The 17706-nt window shown below is 37.7% G+C and overlaps 3 protein-coding genes across 4 annotated transcripts in view; 2 read left to right on the top strand and 1 right to left on the bottom strand.

Annotated features, from left to right (window-relative positions):
• Positions 1-11: 11 nt before the first annotated feature.
• On the bottom strand, positions 12-2688 carry LOC106717448 (dnaJ homolog subfamily C member 9). 2 transcript variants are annotated; one of them, XM_014511311.2, is made up of 5 exons: positions 2516-2688; positions 1695-1961; positions 1016-1143; positions 646-787; positions 12-232 (listed from the first exon to the last, which is right to left on the bottom strand). In XM_014511311.2, exons 1-5 carry the CDS (start codon positions 2604-2606, stop codon positions 63-65), a joined length of 798 nt encoding a protein of 265 aa, XP_014366797.2. In that variant the 5' UTR covers positions 2607-2688; the 3' UTR covers positions 12-62. The 2 variants fall into 2 exon arrangements, with proteins under 2 accessions (XP_014366797.2, XP_014366798.2); XM_014511312.2 differs by having other exon boundaries at positions 652-787.
• Positions 2689-3709: 1021 nt separating this feature from the next.
• Positions 3710-4589, top strand: LOC106717416. The gene has a single exon (XM_014511280.2). It carries the CDS (start codon positions 3795-3797, stop codon positions 4587-4589), a length of 795 nt encoding a protein of 264 aa, XP_014366766.2. The 5' UTR covers positions 3710-3794.
• Positions 4590-14652: 10063 nt separating this feature from the next.
• The window catches only part of LOC106717415 (tiggy-winkle hedgehog protein), a 41945-nt gene continuing 38891 nt past the window's right edge, over positions 14653-17706 (top strand). The window contains exon 1 of the mRNA XM_014511279.2: positions 14653-14943. Within this exon, the coding sequence (XP_014366765.2) occupies positions 14668-14943 (276 nt within the window). The 5' untranslated portion in view covers positions 14653-14667. The remainder of the gene's footprint in view (positions 14944-17706) is intronic.

The following is a 17706-nucleotide window of genomic DNA, read 5'->3' as shown; positions in this document are numbered from 1 at the left end:
TACAGCATTGTAATATTGAATAAAATAACTTATAACATTGGAAGTTAATTAAATATGTTTTTTTAATTCTTTCTTTTCCTTTTTGATCCTTTTGCTTCTGATTGTGTTTTACGCTTGGTAGCTTTAGTCTTCTTGCCACCGTATTTTGCTGCAATGTCATCAATCAAGGAATCCATTTCTATTGATCTTGATTGTTGTCGTTGTTTTATCATTTCTTCCAAACTGTTATTACCTAAATAAAGAGCAATGTGATTATTAAAGAAGGAATATAACAGAACCTTGGTTAGATACTATTTATTAAGTGTTATGGGGAAAGCCGGTAAAAAAAACATTTGTTAAGAACCTTTAATACCACAATAATGGGTGGCAATAATTGTTTGGTATTAGCCATATAAGCTTCTTATTATTTTTTGTGAGACTACTTTTAAAGCTATAAAGTTGTGCTTAAAATCTAAAGCCCACACAACACAAGCACTATACAAGTGCTACTGTATAAGTTTGTCAAGTTTATCAAACACCAATGCAAGTGGAATATTTAGATAAGTAGTTTTGTATTTACTGGTGCAAACAAACGTGTAGGCCTTATTAACCCCTTTGATCTGTGCAAAAAAACCGACAATGCAAGAAAATATATAAAATTGATACCTGAACCTAAACCTAATTCAGATTTTAGTTCCTCTGCTTCTTTTGCTTCCTTTTTTATTTTTGCAGTTCTCTTCTGACGCTTTTTGTTTGATTCATTTGTGAATTTTTTATATGCTGGAATTTCTTCATTTTCAATCATTTCCTATTAAAAGAAATTGTTGGTTAAGTGCCTTATCTAATTTCTTGATATATTCAATAAGTGTCTACTTCAAAGGTGAAAAGTAGTTATTGATATTTTTCTTTCCTTAACTATTACCTTTACCCTCCTTTTAATCCTATCACATTTTAGAATGAGGAGAATCTACAATGAACCAATGGTACTGTGAGTTAGTTATCAAAAAAAAGGTAATTTTAGCTTAAAATTGCTTACTGTAAGAATTTCTTTGATCCTAGATTCGTGTTCCAATCGATCAAACTGATATTGATCAAGGATATAGTCCATATCACCTTTTCCATTAAGATATGCACTTTTTAGATCATCTTTTTCTTCTTGTGAACCTGCACATGATAATTATGAAAATTCGTGAGTTATGCACAGCTATCTTATTGTGTTTAGAAATGTATTAGGATCCTGTGTCAATCATTTTGGATACATATTTTTTTTTTAGTGGGAAATATCCAGAGTTCATAACAGGAATAATAGCAATAAAATTGTTAAAATTTTCATGAGACATTAGAAATTAATTAATTACTATTACTAACGCTCATGCATTCATATTGCATGAGCGTTAGATGTTCTTAATTTGTTTAAAAAAAGAATGGAGGTGTACTAATTTTTGGAATCACTTTTATTTTTTAGATAGACCCTGTGTAAACACGAAAAAAAATATTTTAAAATAAAATACACCACAATTTTTTATTGCTGCTCAAGCTCTAGTATATTGTTATTTGAATCCCAAACTGTAAATATTTTTATGTGCCAGCAAATTTATATATCTAACAGAATCTAATACAAAAAATAATGTGCAGTGTGCCATTAGGTCATTATATTGGGTATTTATTCACTGTGGGAGAAAGGCTTTCCTAAATGCAACAATATAATATATTACCAATGTATTTTTTTTCATAAGCTATTATGTCTTCTACGGTTACTGTTTTAAACAATCCTCTCCAATAAACTGACCAATCACGTTCAAAACTTAAATCATCTTCATCAACACATTTTGTTTCATCATAGATAGCTCTCTTTTCCTTATCACTGAGAATGGCATGTACTGCACCCAAAACTTTAAATTTCTCAGTAGCTTCAAGTTTCTCATCTTCACTTACTCTGTCGGGATGTATTTTTAGAGATAACTTATGATAGGCTTTCTTTACTGGAAAAATGTTAAAACAATTATGTAATATAAAAGTACTGTTTTTGGTATGAAAAGACCTCCACTTCATTGGAGTTGTTTCATATTTTATTTCAATACATTTTTTCAAATATCTTGGCACCTTAAGGTCAGTTGTGCACTGCCTACCTAACATTAAGTTCTACTCAGCCACTTGTACATTATTCCGCCAACATATTTGAAAACTTCAATATCTGAGGTATTTTTTTTATTCTTTTGGTATCATTATTTTTTAAGTTCAATTATGTTATAATAACATGCTGCCATCCTCAAGGTGGAGTAGGTGGCTACAGTTTTTAGTTGTTTTAAAACTAGTCACATAAAAGCTCGTCCATTCAAAAATTCGTTCATTTAGTCGAAATTATACAAGTCAAATAAATATGGGAAAGATTTTGGAAACAATGATTTCAGTGTCAATCAATTAAAATACATATACATATGTAATTTTTTTTGACTATACTAATATAGTCAGAAAAAAAGGAATTTCTGGACGAAATAAACTTAAATTTCTTTTATAATTGGAAAACAAACGTTACCTTCTTTCTCCGTAGCCTTCTCAGGTATTTGAAAAACTTCGTATAGATTAGACGTATTAAAATACTGTTCACATAATTGTAAAAGGCCCATTGTGTAATTTAGTAGTCAAGTGACGTTTAAATATTGTTATTTAACGAATCGGTGTATTAAATAGATTGACAAAGAAATTTCAAGTAAAATAACGAACGTCAGAACATACATATGTTTTTGACTTTTGAAATGACAATGACATCAGATTCTTCCCGCCAAAACTATAGACACAATAAAAAGTTTTCTTGTCACCTCTATGGCCGCAACAAAATTGCTCTTTGTCATGGTTGTTTGTGGTTTTAAAAAACATTTTCTTTGACGACACAGAAAAGGACTAGGCAAGAAGGCGATGCGTCCGCCGCACACTGGGCAATATTTCGGCTTTCATTGAAATTTGTATGAAGTCAAGCATAATCATCATAACCAGAGCGTCGGTGGTTCAGGGTTTAAGCACTTAACTTGCAATCTGCAGGTCTTGAGTTCGAATCCCGCCATGTGCCAATGTATTTTACGATTTTCGATTTACACATGTTCATTTATCTGATGTTCTTACGGTGATGAAAACATCGTGATGCAACCTGCTCATATCTGAGAAGAAATTCGATGATATGTAAAGTCATCCAACCCGGACTGCGCCAGCGTGGTTGACTTTGGTGTAGTCACCCAAAACTTGGGGTAGGCTCCGAGCACCTCGGTGGGGACGTATAGTGAGCTGATGATGATGAAGCATAATCGACGATAACTTAGCTATTGCACGATTCCGCCTTATTTTCTCGTAGAGAATGTTTCGTAATTTATTAAGAAAATTTTTGCATGCTGCATAACACGGGCACTGGTGCGACTTTTAAATTATCCAATGCTAAATCCAATAAAAAAAGAGTTTTATTGCAAAAAAAGTGCTTGTGTTAAATGTTTAGTTTTATCAAAACCTCTACGTACCTTTTTAATACCATAGAGCCACAGGTTCTAAGATATTACGGTTAACCTTAATTCAGCACTTACAGTGGATTTAAAGTCGGTCAATAGATATAAACACTTTCAATAGTAATTTTTACTTGTGCGCAGTAAAATCTACAGATTTTAGAAGTGAAGTAAAGTGGAATAGTTTTATCAATCAGTCCACATAATTTTCAAACTTTTTAGTGCAGTATACATGATTTTTTCATAAATGTTGAATTGACGTGAGCTTCCATATTTGTTTATACCTACTTTTAAACAAATTTACAATTTTGAAATATTTTATTTAAAATGGATAAAGCCAATCTTGCAAGTGGCGATACTAAAGAATGTAGCTTACACACATCACCTAGAATATCGGGAGAAGGAATTCATACATCTACAGTCGAAGATGTGAACAACAAACAGATGAGTCGTAATGAAATAACTCCAAAGGACATAGATGATAATGAAACAAATTTGAAAGAACGAATAGCACAATGTAGAAGTTTAATTGAATCTTTAAAGCAAGAGCTTAGCGAAGAAAAGTCCAAATTAGAAAATGAAAGTAAGCCGACGCAGGCAGAAATATCTAGGATGAACCCTGGTACATCAGATGATGATAAGCTAAATACGAATATATATCGAGAGAAGACAAACTCGAGGGATACAGTTCTTGAACTAAATTCATATTCTCCTTGTATGAACAGCAGATTGAATTGCGACGAAAACTTGATTGAATATGAAAAGCAACTTCAGCGTTATCAAAACACTTTAAATATGGCTCAGATAGAAAAGAAAAACGCTATACGAAAACAAATGCTTTCAAAAGCTTTCAATCTAAAACTTCTTGAAGTTGAGAACCAATGTAACATAGAGTTACTTCGTGTAAAACAAAGTCTTCAATGTTTGAAACCATTACAGATGATTGCGAATAAATGGAAAACTCATACTGATGAACCGTACGATTTGAACAATTATGAATTGATTCCAAGATATCCAGAAATTAATTCTGACGCATTCAGTGACTTTAATAAAACAGCTGCTGCTTTGGATAATAAAATTACCGATGACAAATTTGAAAATCGTTTAGAACGTACTGATTAAACGGTTACTAAATTCTATTTGAAGAAAAAAACAACTAATAATCTTAGACCTGTTTTGCAATTAATTAAACATCCTTTGTAAAATTTCGCGTATGGTTTTAAATTCCTCTTTTTGCAGTTTTTGAATACTAGTCGTCCCCTTAAGACATAAAAATATTATGAAACTACCCGAAAGTAAAATATATGAAGTATTACTAAAAAAAAAAAATAGGAGCCCATGTGTTACCTATCCCAGACTGTGTTCTTCATATATATATGCCTCAGTAAAATCCGTTTAGCCGTTCTGGAGATAACTACGTAATTACAAACATCCATCCACCCATCCATCTAAATTTAAACTTTCGCATTATTTTTACAAGATTACCATGAATGTTATAAAATAGTCATTTTATTAAATACCAATTGTAAAATAGTAATATTCAAAAGATCTCGTTTATCCTTTTTTAATTAGGTTTTCATCTAATTCCGTGAACCTAAATTAAATTTAAACGATAAACCTCAAATTAAATTAAGGATACCTGTAAAATAGTTTAAAAAGTAGTTATTTTTTAAAATGTCGATTTACCACTTAAAGACTTCCGCATGTACCATAAAATAGTGTTAAATATGTGCATAAAATTAATTCACATTCACCTGCAATTTAATTGAACAAAAAGGGTGCGAAAATCAGATTTCAATAAATCAAAAGTCGAAGAGGACCTCCAAAGTGGACCACACACATCGAGGCACGCGCTTCGAATGCTGCTTACTTTTTCTTCTTGCCGCCGAACGCCGGTCGTGCAACTTCGGACATGTTCGGCCCCTGTTCGGAAGGCGAACCTGTCGACATGAAATTCGTCCGCCGTGTGCCCGTACGCCGTGAGTGCCTGCGCCTCGCTACCTTCAGTTACGAACTTGAATTTTATTTTAATAAGATTCCAATTTGTCAATTAGAGGGCAACGCATGATCCCAACTGGTTTGACTCCTTTACACTTTGTATCTTTATAAGCTAATGTCCACTTATGGCTTTAGAAGACGAAGCTTTGTGGCGAAAGAAATTTTAAATCTTACCAATTCCTTATTACAAATGCGAAAGTAACTCTGTCTGTGTGTTTGTCTCACTTTCAGCCAAAACTACTGAATCGATTTAAATGAAATTTGGAACACAGTGTAGTAGAGCATGAGAAAAGTAAAGTAAAGGGTTGAAAGGAGGGGATTGAAAGTTGTATGGAAGTATCATTTTTACAGTTAGAAGCTTAAACCTTATCTTTTAGCTGTTAATTTATTAAAATAGATATTTCAAAGTTTGTATTAAATTTTAGAGATGTTACAAAGTTTGTATGTTTTACTCTCAAGGGTGCAAAATAGCAATAGAGAATAGAGGATGAAAGTTTGTATGGGAATATGGAAGGTTTATGTGAATGTTTTGTAAGTAACAGTAAAATAATTAAAATATTACGCGAAGACAGTACATATATCACGCGGTCGAAGTCGCGGGCATGTCTAGTATTAAATAAAAATATACCTATAAATTGTTTTTATTACGTTTTTAAAAACGTTGGTGAATTTAATAACGTTTAGTGGTACAAAGACAATTATTACTTTTGCCGTTGAGATATTAAAACAAAAGTTTTGCATTCCTCCACTTACTATCATAATCATCAGTCTTTGCCTACTGCTTCAACTTACTATATATGAAATAATTTTCTATAATAATACCCAATGATCGATGCATGCCATATTGCAATATTTTAATGTTATATAAAGTTAAATAGTTATTTACCGAAATGAAATGAATAACCAATGTTATCAGATATACGACTAGACATGTACTTTAAAAAGTTTTTAGGATTTAAACACCCGGCAAAGTGCTAGCGAACTCGGATCCAGGCATACTGGGCACTATGGACGCTCGTCCCTGTCACCGGTCTGGATATTTTGCTTTTTTATTTGGACTTCAAGCGCGTTGTGAGAAGTTTTGGTGGCATGTTTCTTAAATATTTTTATAATACCGCGATGACATTTGACAGGTACGCTAAAAGTTTAATAAAACGCTGGTTCCCTTTGTGATAAATTAGTCGAATTAGTTATATTTTAGTTTATTACAATATGAACTTACCGTAGGTTTCCGAGACCAAAATATATGTATAAAACATACCGTCATCTACCACTGTTAAATCAATGTCATTATCTCTAACAAAACCGAGTTAGCAATATGTTTTAAACGGAGGTTTTGGTTTCAGAAACCCACGGTTGATATACTAAGTTATTAAGTAGCATTTAGAAATAACTAAACATAACTAAATCTTTACCAAATTTTTTATTGAGAATTATAAGAGCAACGGTTTAATCTGTTCGAGCATAAATCGACTAGAATTCATTCATCATTAATAGTCCCGCATTACATTGGACTGAGTGATCCACCGAACGAATGTAGGAACTTTGAGAGCTTTATGGTAGAGTAAACAGTTTAAAACACTAGAGAGCCGCGCGTATTGGTTCAGCACTCTCCTCCATTAGTCTCCGCCGACACCTCGGTCGGTCTTTTGTCGAAAATATTGTTTGCTCTGGCACAGAGTCGTAGGTGCCGGCGCGACACTTGCTATAGTTTGTTTTGGCTGCCTTTAAGCGACTTGACAGATCACTAGTGTTATTTTACATGATCTAACCCCTCACCAGTTAGGTTCCGTAGCGTTTTAAAAATAAGAAGAAGTGATTTAAAAAATTAACCGAGGAATAAAAATTTGTGAAAATTTCGTGTGACATTATTCGGCATCAAATAATAATTAGAGGAACGGCAGAGAAAACGGATTTTCAATTATAAAATTTCGTAATGCCTTTATACTTGCAAATCGGTGTTATTTATGTAGTTTTATCTTATACGAAATAAGAAAGACAACTAGAATGTTACAAAATAAAACAATTTATGAATGAATGAATATCATGATATCTCCGAAGCATTACTACCCTCGTTTATTGACTTTGTATATTGCGTGTGAATGATGGGTATTGTTCCACTGAACACTTGCTCAGTGGTTTGCCGCTATCAGCGCAGGCGCCGATGTTTGTGTAAAAAATGAAAAGAGGTCATAAACGTTGTCCTTATATCTCACTATTACGTCACTTCCTACCTTTTCTTTTACTAATTACTCATTATTAACAGTTACACGCAAAAATGTTTTTTTTTTGCAGGAATAGATAAATGCAATGCGGAGGAAGTAAAAAAAAAAAAGTTTTCTTTAGTTTACGAACGGATTAAAGTAAGCGTTGAAAAGATGTTAAAGTCATTGATAAGAGGCGTTCAGAAATGCGGAATGTTGGTTCCCAAGCTCAAGACATTCACGCTTTTTTTCTATTTTATCTGCAACTATTACTATATGGGTTCGTCACTTCTGGGTATATTCGATAAAGAATGTTGTGAACCTTTGTTCTGGCTTTCGACAAAACGTATTTAATAATATTAGTTAGGTAACCAGTTAGTCTGTTAGTTGGAATCAGATCGGTTTTCGAAAAACTGTTAATGACGTAAACACTTAAAACAAGACTGTTTTTATGGATCATGTTTTAAAACAAATGATTTCCTAAACGTTTTTTTTGTGGACTTTTCAAATCAATTTCAGAATTTTACAAGTCGAATTCGGACTTAAAGAATTGACGTAAAAATTTTTTTAACGCTGAAATTTATTCATAAAAGTGAAATAACTTGAGTTAAAGACCTGTGTATACGAGTATTCTATATCGTGGTGCAACTCAGAGGTTTACATTTAAACTATAAAACTGAATAATATAATATCGGTGTACTGAATTACGCGGTGTTGTTGCGGATTTGATTGTACTCAGTTGTGCTTGCGCAAGCCGACTTCGATTGTTGTGGTTACTGCGATAATATGTTACGTAAAAACCATAAATTTCGTAAAAAATTTATAGCATATTACTATAATGTGCTATGCTACACATACATGCTATGTTGTTATTCATCGTTGTAGGAGATGTTTCGTATCTTCTAACCGAGTGTTAGTTTTGGGATAAAAACAAAACATGAATCCGTATGACTTATGGGCTGATTTTTTTTTTTTTTTTTTTTTTTTTTTTTATAAGAGAAGGGGGCAAACGAGCAGCGGGAACACCAAGGTGTTCATCGACGCCCATGGACATCTGCAATACCAGAGGAATCGCAAATGCGTTGCCGACCTTTGAGATGGTGATACGCTCGCTTCTTGAAGGACCCTAAGTCGTAGTGGTTTGGAAATACCGCCGAGGACAGACCATTCCACAACGCGGCCGTGCGCGGCAAGAAATTTCGCGAGAACCGCACTGTTGTGGAATGCCAGCCGTCCAGATGGTATGGATGGTACCTGGCGGTCTGTCGGGTCGTCCGATGACGAAACTCGGCGGCAGGAATCGTTCTAAACAGTTCTTCGGAACACTCCCCGTGGTACAAACGATAAAAGATGCAGAGGGAACTGACGTCCCTCCGCAAGGCCAGAGTATCAAGCCGATCGGTAAGAGCTCGGTCGTTGACGATTCGAGTCGCTCTCCGTTGTATGCGGTCAAATGGAAGAAGCTGGTACTGAGGTGCTCCCGCCCAGAGGTGCGAGCAGTATTCCATGTGGGGCCGAACTTGCGCCTTGTACAGTTGTAGGCGGTGGCCCGGCTGGAAATACTGCTTCGCCCTACTGAGCACACCCAGCTTTTTGGAGGCCAGCTTGGCCTTGTCTTCCAAGTGACCGCGAAATTGAACGTCACTCGATATGTCAACGCCGAGAATACCGATACTGGCTGAGGCAACCAGGGGAGTGCCCTCAAAACGAAGATCTACGACAAAGGGTTGTTTTTTAGCGGTAATGGCGCACACTTGTGTCTTTTTGGGATTGAATTCAACGAGATTTCGTCGACCCCAATCCGAAACTTCACCCAGTAGGGTCTCCAGTTCAGACACAAGTTTGGTCCGGTTCTCATCGGCAGTAGCCCGAGAAACATTGGCACGGGCCGTATACAGTGCGTCACACGTGCTATCGTCTGCATAACAATGAATGTTGCTAAATTGCAGCATGTCATTGATATGCAGAAGAAACAAGGTGGGCGACAGTACACAGCCCTGTGGGACACCAGCGTTGATTGGTTTCGGGTCAGAGCACGCACCGTCAACAACGACCTTGATGCTCCGACCCTCCAAGAAGCTAGAAATCCAGGCGCATAGTTTCTCGGGCAGCCCGTAGGAAGGCAACTTCGCAAGAAGTGCTTTGTGCCACACCCGATCAAAGGCTTTGGCCACGTCCAAACTAACCGCCAGGGCCTCCCCCTTGCCCTCGATAGCCTCCGACCATCGATGCGTGAGGTACGCAAGAAGATCACCAGCTGAGCGACGTTGTCGGAAACCGTACTGACGATCGCTAATCAGCTGATGCTCCTCAAGGTACCTCATAAGTTGGCAATTGATGGTCGTTTCCATGACTTTCGAGAGCAAGGTGGTGATGGCGATCGGCCTGTAGTTGGACGGATCTGAGCCATCGCCTTTTTTTGGGATCGGGTGGATTATGGCAGTCTTCCATGATTTCGGGACAACGCCTAAGGAGTAGGAGAACCGGAACAGGCGCGTTAAAACCGGTGCCAACTCAGGAGCGCAAGTCTTAAGCACGATGGGGGGTATCCCGTCAGGCCCACTCGACTTGTGGATATCCAGAGATTGCAGCGATTTCCGCACTGATCTCTGGATAAACTGGATTTCGGACATAGAGGTCTCGCCGCATGGGATTTTCGGCGGCGAGTTACCTTTGTCATCCAGAGTCGAGTTGGCCGCGAAAAGAGAGCCCAGAAGATCGGCTTTCTCTTTTGCGGTGTGGGCCAACGAGTCATCCCCCCTGCGCAGGGATGGTAAGGACGGCATACAGAAGTTCCCCTGCACAGCCTTGGCAAGAGACCAGAAAGCACGAGTTCCCGAAGGAAGGTGCACTAGCCTCTCACCAATGCTGGCTACGTGTTCGGACTTTGCCTTGGCAATCACTCTTTTGAAGGACCTGGAGGCAGAGTTATACTTCTTTTTTAACTGGCTGGTATTTACATCCCTAGCTGCTGACGCCTCAGCCCAGGCTCGATAACAATCCTGCTTGTAGCGCGCGGCTAATTTGCAGGATTTACCAAACCAGGGCCGAGAACTGCCCCCGATGGGCACAACTGAAGACGGAATAAAAAGATCCATCCCCTGAAGCACCACATCAGCGACAGAATCAGCAACAGCGTCGGGATCATCCAGCCTGAAGCAAACTCTCTCCCATGGGTAGGATGCAAAAAAGGACCGCATCTCATCCCAGTCTGCTGACCTATAGTGCCATACTCGGCGAAAGCCATTCGGTTTAAACCGTGGGCGACGCGAGATGGGCACTGTGGTCCGGATCAGGCAGTGGTCCGACGAGCCTAAAGGGGCCTCAACGGAAACCTTATAGCTGTCCGGATGTGAGGTCAGCAGAAGGTCCAACAGGGAAGGTGTATGATCTTCGACATCTGGGATTCGCGTGGGCGATGTGACCAGCTGCGTCAGATCATAAGACAAGGCAAAGTCGTGGACAGATCTCCCCGCATGATCGGTGGTACGAGAGCCAAGCCAATCGGCATGGTGGGCGTTGAAGTCGCCTAGTACCACGATTTCAGCGGAGGGGATCTGTGCCAGAACGGAATCTGTAGCCGTTTGGACTTGCTCCATGAGTCGGTCTGTTTCGGCATTACCGCTATGGGACCTATAAAGGCACGCATAGACCCGCGGATGGTCATCGCAATCTACGCGCAGCCACAAAAGAGATAGGTCCCTACCTTCAAGAAGGCTGAGGCGACGAGAACAGATATCCTCTCTGACGTACACGCATACCCCAGCCCGGGGCAAAAAGGACTGTTCTAATTTGTATCCGGGGCAGGACAGATACGAGGTGTCCGCCGGAGAGGATATCTGCGTCTCGGTTAGAAAAAGCAAGGCCGGCTTGGCCGTCCGGAGATGGTAGTGGACGGCCTCCAAGTTGGAATGGAGCCCCCTGATATTGCAGAGGTCCACGGCGTAGGTGTCAGGGGGAGCTGAAAGTGCCTTGCTTCGTTTGCCCCGACCTTTACAAGCGAGCGGAATGGTGCCCCCCCCAGAATACGCGGGGCGGCCCACGCGCCTACCCCCAGACTCCGAGCGGGAGTTCAAGCGTAAGCGCGTGGGGGGGGATTCTCCAATACCAGGGGTATTGGTACCCCCCTGGGGTATTTCCTCTTTCGATCCCACTGCCATGCTGTATTAAGGGGGGGGGGGTGTTAGGCCTCCGGCACCACACTCATCAGACGAAACGCAGAATTGCTTCCACTTCACGCCTGTCTTCTGTGTGGTCGTGGTATTTCACCGGGCGAGCCGGCCAATTCGTGCAACTGATGTTGTTGTTGCTGGCGTCTACCACTGTTATTATGATTATGCGCGCCATGCATTTTATTGTACGAGCAAACTCGTCGCAATGCGTACAAATTATCCTAAACGGGCAGTCTCTGTTATGTAAATGTGCATATAAATTTCCCTCTAAAGCGACCATTTTCTAGGTCAGAGTTGAAAGGGAAGCCGAGACGTTGTTTCGTTGAGAGTAAATCTAGTAATGGGTATCTTGACCCTATATGAATAACTTTAAAAAACGCGTACATTTTATGCCAAATTGATTTATATTATAAGACTGCATATTTAAGCCAATGTTATGTTATTGGATTTTTAACAAATTGGTAAAAGTCTCCAAGGTATCAAGTTCATTAAATTGTATCAAAGCATGACCGGCAGCAAATTCTGATGCTTTATAAAATTTCATTAGATTTATATCCTTAAGTAACTATTTTTATTAAAATACATTTTTTAAATTTCTAAAGAACTTTAATACTAGATCATTTGGCAACAGAGTAGTTGCCGTCGACACTTTACAAAATGCAATGTAAATGCAAATGTAGTTTATATTAAGTGATAAAATCAGGCGTCGCAGTAGCTGTTTGTGATAGAAAATATACTTGTTGAAGTGACAAGAGGATTATATTTTCAGGGGTAATTTAGTTTATGTTCTTTTGTATATAGGTATATAACGCCCTACGCATAGTCTTTTGTCATTGTTGTTCTCTTGCCTTATTTCGTTTGACAAAAAACATTTGATCTATGGATGAGAGCATCGTTAGTTTACACTTACGAAAAAGAAATTCTCGTTATCTTTCAAGTGTTACATTGTCCATACAATTGGTTTCAGTTCTCTACAAACACTTATCTAGACTTTAGGCGACGGTGCTAACATATTTTCAAATATATCTGTATGGATACTCAGACGAATACAAACAATGCATCGTTAACAGTTCAATACCTCATATTTGTGTGACATCGTGGTAAATACGTTGACGTCCTAATTGTGTTTCCCCATTTAACATCCATCGATGTACAAATCTTTAAACATGACCTGGGATTGGTGGAATTTAGTGTAATGTAATGTGAAGTTGCTGAAAAGGTAACGTTTGCACGTGATATTCACCTACAATAGCTGTTAATTGCGTAGTTCCAGTCTATATTTAGTTGATGTTCGACAAAACCGTCACTGACCGTGGGTTGCCGAGACCAAAATCTCCGTTTAAAAAATATTATTATCTCTGTTTTGTCAAAGATAAAGACGTGGATGTTGATATGTTTTATACAGAGATTTTTGTCTGGTAAGAGACTCAGAGAACATGATTATTATGTTAGCAAAATTTTAGCTCAGTTCAATGTTTTATTTACAAAAGATGGTAAGAGTCTCTGGTTTTCCTAACGGCGTTTTCGGTGCTTTTAAAAATGGAACAATTTTAGTTATAGCTTATTAAAATAACGTAGACCCTTTTTTCACCATCGCTTTATCGCTTCCATTTCCACTGACGTGGCTGCTAACTACGAGTACTATAGAAATAAAAATGTAGTCACTTTTTGAAAAAGGATTCTTAATGGATGTCATTTTAATGATGACACTTGACACTTAATATAGTTTGTAGACACTTAAAAAAAATGAAATCGAAATTAAAAAAAAATCATTAGGTTTACACATGCTATAAAACTCCGTATTTTTTTTGAAGATTCAAAATTAAAATAAATACTAAAATTATAAACGTAAAAGCCATAGTTTATACAGTTATAGCTCATTTGAGCAAACACTGTCATGCGTTATAAACAAGGAGCAATAATAATAAAGTTTAAAAATATTTAAAACTAACTGACGCCCGCAACTCCGTTCGCGCAAGATTAAAAAAACGTAATAAATAGCTTATGTGTTCTTCTAGACTATGTTCTACATCAGTGCCAAATTTCATCAAGATTCGTTTTGCCGTTCCGGAGATACCTTCAAACATCCATCCAAACTTTCGTATTTATAATATTAGTAAGATGTTGTATGTTATATAATAAAGTTTTTATTCAAAATTAAAAAACACATTGCTACACCTCGTTAAATTGTAAAAAAAATTAAAGTGATTCTATTATAATTGAATGCCTACATACTTTGAACAATCGAATGAATTGTCCGTTTTTTAAGTTACCTTACTATTTCAATAATTTTCTTTAGTAGACCGAGGTAGACGCGCGGCCGTACGCGACGTTTGTAATTTTGTCAAAGAAATCGTAATTGCAGAAATTTTCATATAAAAGTGCGATAGTTAAAACTATACTGCATCAATTTAAAATAGATGTGTTACAGTTGATTTCCTACCGGAGTATGTTTATCGTGAAAATCTACATTATCGAAGTTACTTAAATCTAGACTATCGATGTTACTTATCTAAAATCTAAATAATGATACACATTATTGTAATTTAATAAAACGAGGAAATTAAGAATAGGTGGAAAATCCACGAGAGGAATTAATAAAGCATCAGTCAATGGAATGTTTTGAGGCAGCGAGATGAGAGGCGGACGCGGAATCCGCCGTGTCCGTGGCGTTGGTGGCGCGGGTGGTGCGGTGGCGCGCGCCCAGGGGATGCAGGCCCGGCCGGTGGTGGCCGGGCGGTCGCGCCGGCCTCTCGGGCTCAGTGTCGCTCTGATCGCGGCGCGCGTTGGTCGTGCGTCGAGCGCGCGTGGAGTGATGTCTGCGAGATGAGGCTGTCGCTGGTGCTACTGTGGCTGGGCGCGGCGGCGGCGTGCGGGCCGGGCCGCGGCTTCACCCGCCGCCACGGGCCGCGCCGCATCACGCCCCTCGTCTTCAACCAGCACGACCCTAACATTGGCGAGAACTCCAAGTCCGCCAGCGGGCCCCCCGAGGGCCGCATCACCAGGGACGACGAGAAGTTCAGAGACTTGGTGCCCAACTACAACCCGGACATCGACTTCAGGGACGACGAGGGCACGGGCGCCGATCGTCTCATGACACAAGTAAGTGCATTCGAGTGTTATAGTTCTTAATTGATAAAGTTTTCGTGCGAGTTTCCGTGTGTGATGATCGACGGTCGACGGCTTAAAGTTGGCCGTTGTTGAAACAATGGGTTTCATGAGGCGTCCTCTGTTTTGAAAACGGGTCCTCAGTGCGCGGGCAGGGACAATCACCGGTGTAAACATTACTGTCCGCGGAACAATGGGGACAAATTGCGGGCGTTACGGTAGCTTCGTAGCGAGTGTTACGATTGTAGCGCGGCAATTACGCAGTCATCGACAACAAACGTTTTGTCTCTGTGACTAATGGATGAATGATGAATTCTTTTCAATATTGATGCCGGTTTTGGTAAATATATGACTGTCGTAAACTTGCAGAAGAGGGTGTCCGAAGTTCTGTCGTTGTCATTCACAATGTTTTGTGCATCACATAAAGAAACTTACGGGAAACTAATTGTCTCCTCTTACCTCATTGTAGTGTGCATTCTTTATGTTGCTCCTTAAAATTTTAATAAGCATAAACATAAAACACATTCAAATCATGCTCTTAATTTTTCTGGATTGCATAGGTATTCAAATTATAAAGATGAGCGGTGCACGCTTATTGGTTGCATGGACCGCTTTCTAACACTGATATCCGAGATCGAATAAGTTAATAGTATAGTCTAGGAAAAGCATTTTTTATGAGTACTTTGAATTTTTTTATATATTCCTTTTGAACAAATCGAATTTTCCGATTTATATTGATTTTATTTACTGTTAAAAAATAAAGTAGTATTTTAGTCATATATATTTTAGTAAGTCGTTTTAAAAAGTGATATTTTTAATTTTTAAAAGTGTAAATGCAAAGAAACGGAAAATCACATTTTAACGTGCGAAAAAACCCTGAACCGATTCGAACTTTGTCCATCCTGTCTTAAACACCCGCCATTCAGTATTACTAAACATTGTGTGCTTTTCTGGCTATTTCACTTACATAACTTTACATGAAAACTTTATAAGCATACAAGCGTGGTAATGTTTTTGATTTTCATTAATTTTCCATTCCATTTTTATAGTATAGTGCTCCTCAAGGTATCTTTTATGTTTCAACAAATAGGTATTTATTGATATTATATTTCATTTCAAGAATTTACATTTTAAAGAGAAACAAAATTTATTTCACACTTTAAGATTATGTTTTTATTTAATTTAATTTTGGTGCTGTATCCGATACAATTAGAGAAAGTACTCTGAAAGCCCTTGTTTAATACAAAATGTTTAATGTGTGTCATTGAATTAACATGTATTATGCAAGATATACTTACTACGTATACATTATATGGGAATTACGTTGTACCGAAAAATTTTGTCGGATTTTCTATACTTCAGTCAATATTTATCTTCGACGTACATTACCGTATAGTATTATATGAACAAATACTTATTTGTACTTTGATGGTGCGTGTACGCATTTTAAAAAAGACAATCTTTAGAAATGTCTGTCTGGTTTTGCCAATGTATAATAATATTTACTCTTGTTTTAAATCCACAATACTTTCATGGTCAAATATTTAGTTTGTACTTGCGAATAGTTGAAGAATACTTACGCTCATTTTACGGAAGATTAACGAATCAAGTAGGAAAATATACCCCGATAATTATGCTGTTGTAAAATTTACATTCAAACGTAAAAAATGTAGGACTCAAAGTCTAGTTAGTCAAACTATTGACTACTAAGGCTATTTCTAGTTGTAAGCTTGTAAAGCATTTCAATAACATAAGTAGTGTAAATCTGTAGAACATATAAATTTATACCTTTTAAGGGCATTAGATCCAGTATATTTAATTGTGTAGCGTGATGCTTAACGTTGAATAGGAATTAATTTGAAGGATATAAGTACTTATATCGTCGTACAGAATAAAGTTAGAGGAAATTATTTAATACATTGTAAAAGTTAACTTTTGAATAAGTTTAATCCATGTGGCATGATTGAGTCGGTCTTGTGACACATAAACTGACCGATATCCACCGCGTTTGGCCATGGACATTTTGCTGACCGCAGTGGGTTTTATGAACACACAAGTATGCGATGTGGCTGCTCAATATTTTGTAAAATATTTTATCTTTTTTTTACTAAATTTTAAACTTTGAATTTGATATTTTCTTACAATCTTCGTGGGTAGGGCAACAAAAGTACTTAGTCTTTAATGGTTTCTATACATGGTATTTGTTATATAAAACGCATTAACGTTTTCGAGATTGGTTAGTTAGAGTGTCTGTGAAAATTAAATAGCAATTTTTCAATCTGTCTATCCCGAAATTGTTGATAGTCGTGAAAGTTTGTACATAGAATCCAAAAGGCTTTAACAATAAATCGACTAATGCGCTCAGTCGAGTTCACTTTTCATCGCTATGTCCAGTTTCAGTCTTTACCATCGCCGCGGTCTAATGGCTCAACAAACACGGGCTCTTGTTGACAAACAAACAAACATTCGCCATTGCAATCGTACTATTTCCTGTAGGAAGTAGGTCATTTCGAAACGCGACACACTAATCTCGTCTTACGTCCAGATTTCACTGATCTTAATAGCTTTTTTATGTTCACGCCAAATTCACTAGTAGGTACAAGCAGCATTCAAAAGCAATGATTACCTAGTTTGTGTTATCAATCTTAATGTAATAGTTAACTTGTTTGCAGAATTCTAAATCTAAATAAGCTATTGTGTATAAACTATTATTCTTGCTGCTTATTTTATATGGAACTATGTGACAACTATAGTATA

The sequence above is a fragment of the Papilio machaon genome, chromosome 8 (assembly GCF_912999745.1).
Source record: "Papilio machaon chromosome 8, ilPapMach1.1, whole genome shotgun sequence".
Classification (NCBI taxonomy): Eukaryota; Metazoa; Arthropoda; class Insecta; order Lepidoptera; family Papilionidae; genus Papilio; species Papilio machaon.
This window is presented reverse-complemented; position numbering and strand designations above follow the sequence as displayed.

Coding starts and splice junctions, on each gene's coding strand:
- LOC106717448 (XM_014511311.2), bottom strand. CDS start 2,606: ATGGGCCTTTTACAATTATGTGAACAGTATTTTAATACGTCTAATCTA. Junction 1,962..2,515: donor GAAGGCTACGGAGAAAGAAG/GTAACGTTTGTT, acceptor ACATTTTTCCAG/TAAAGAAAGCCTATCATAAG. Junction 1,144..1,694: donor TTATGAAAAAAAATACATTG/GTAATATATTAT, acceptor TATCATGTGCAG/GTTCACAAGAAGAAAAAGAT.
- LOC106717416 (XM_014511280.2), top strand. CDS start 3,795: ATGGATAAAGCCAATCTTGCAAGTGGCGATACTAAAGAATGTAGCTTA.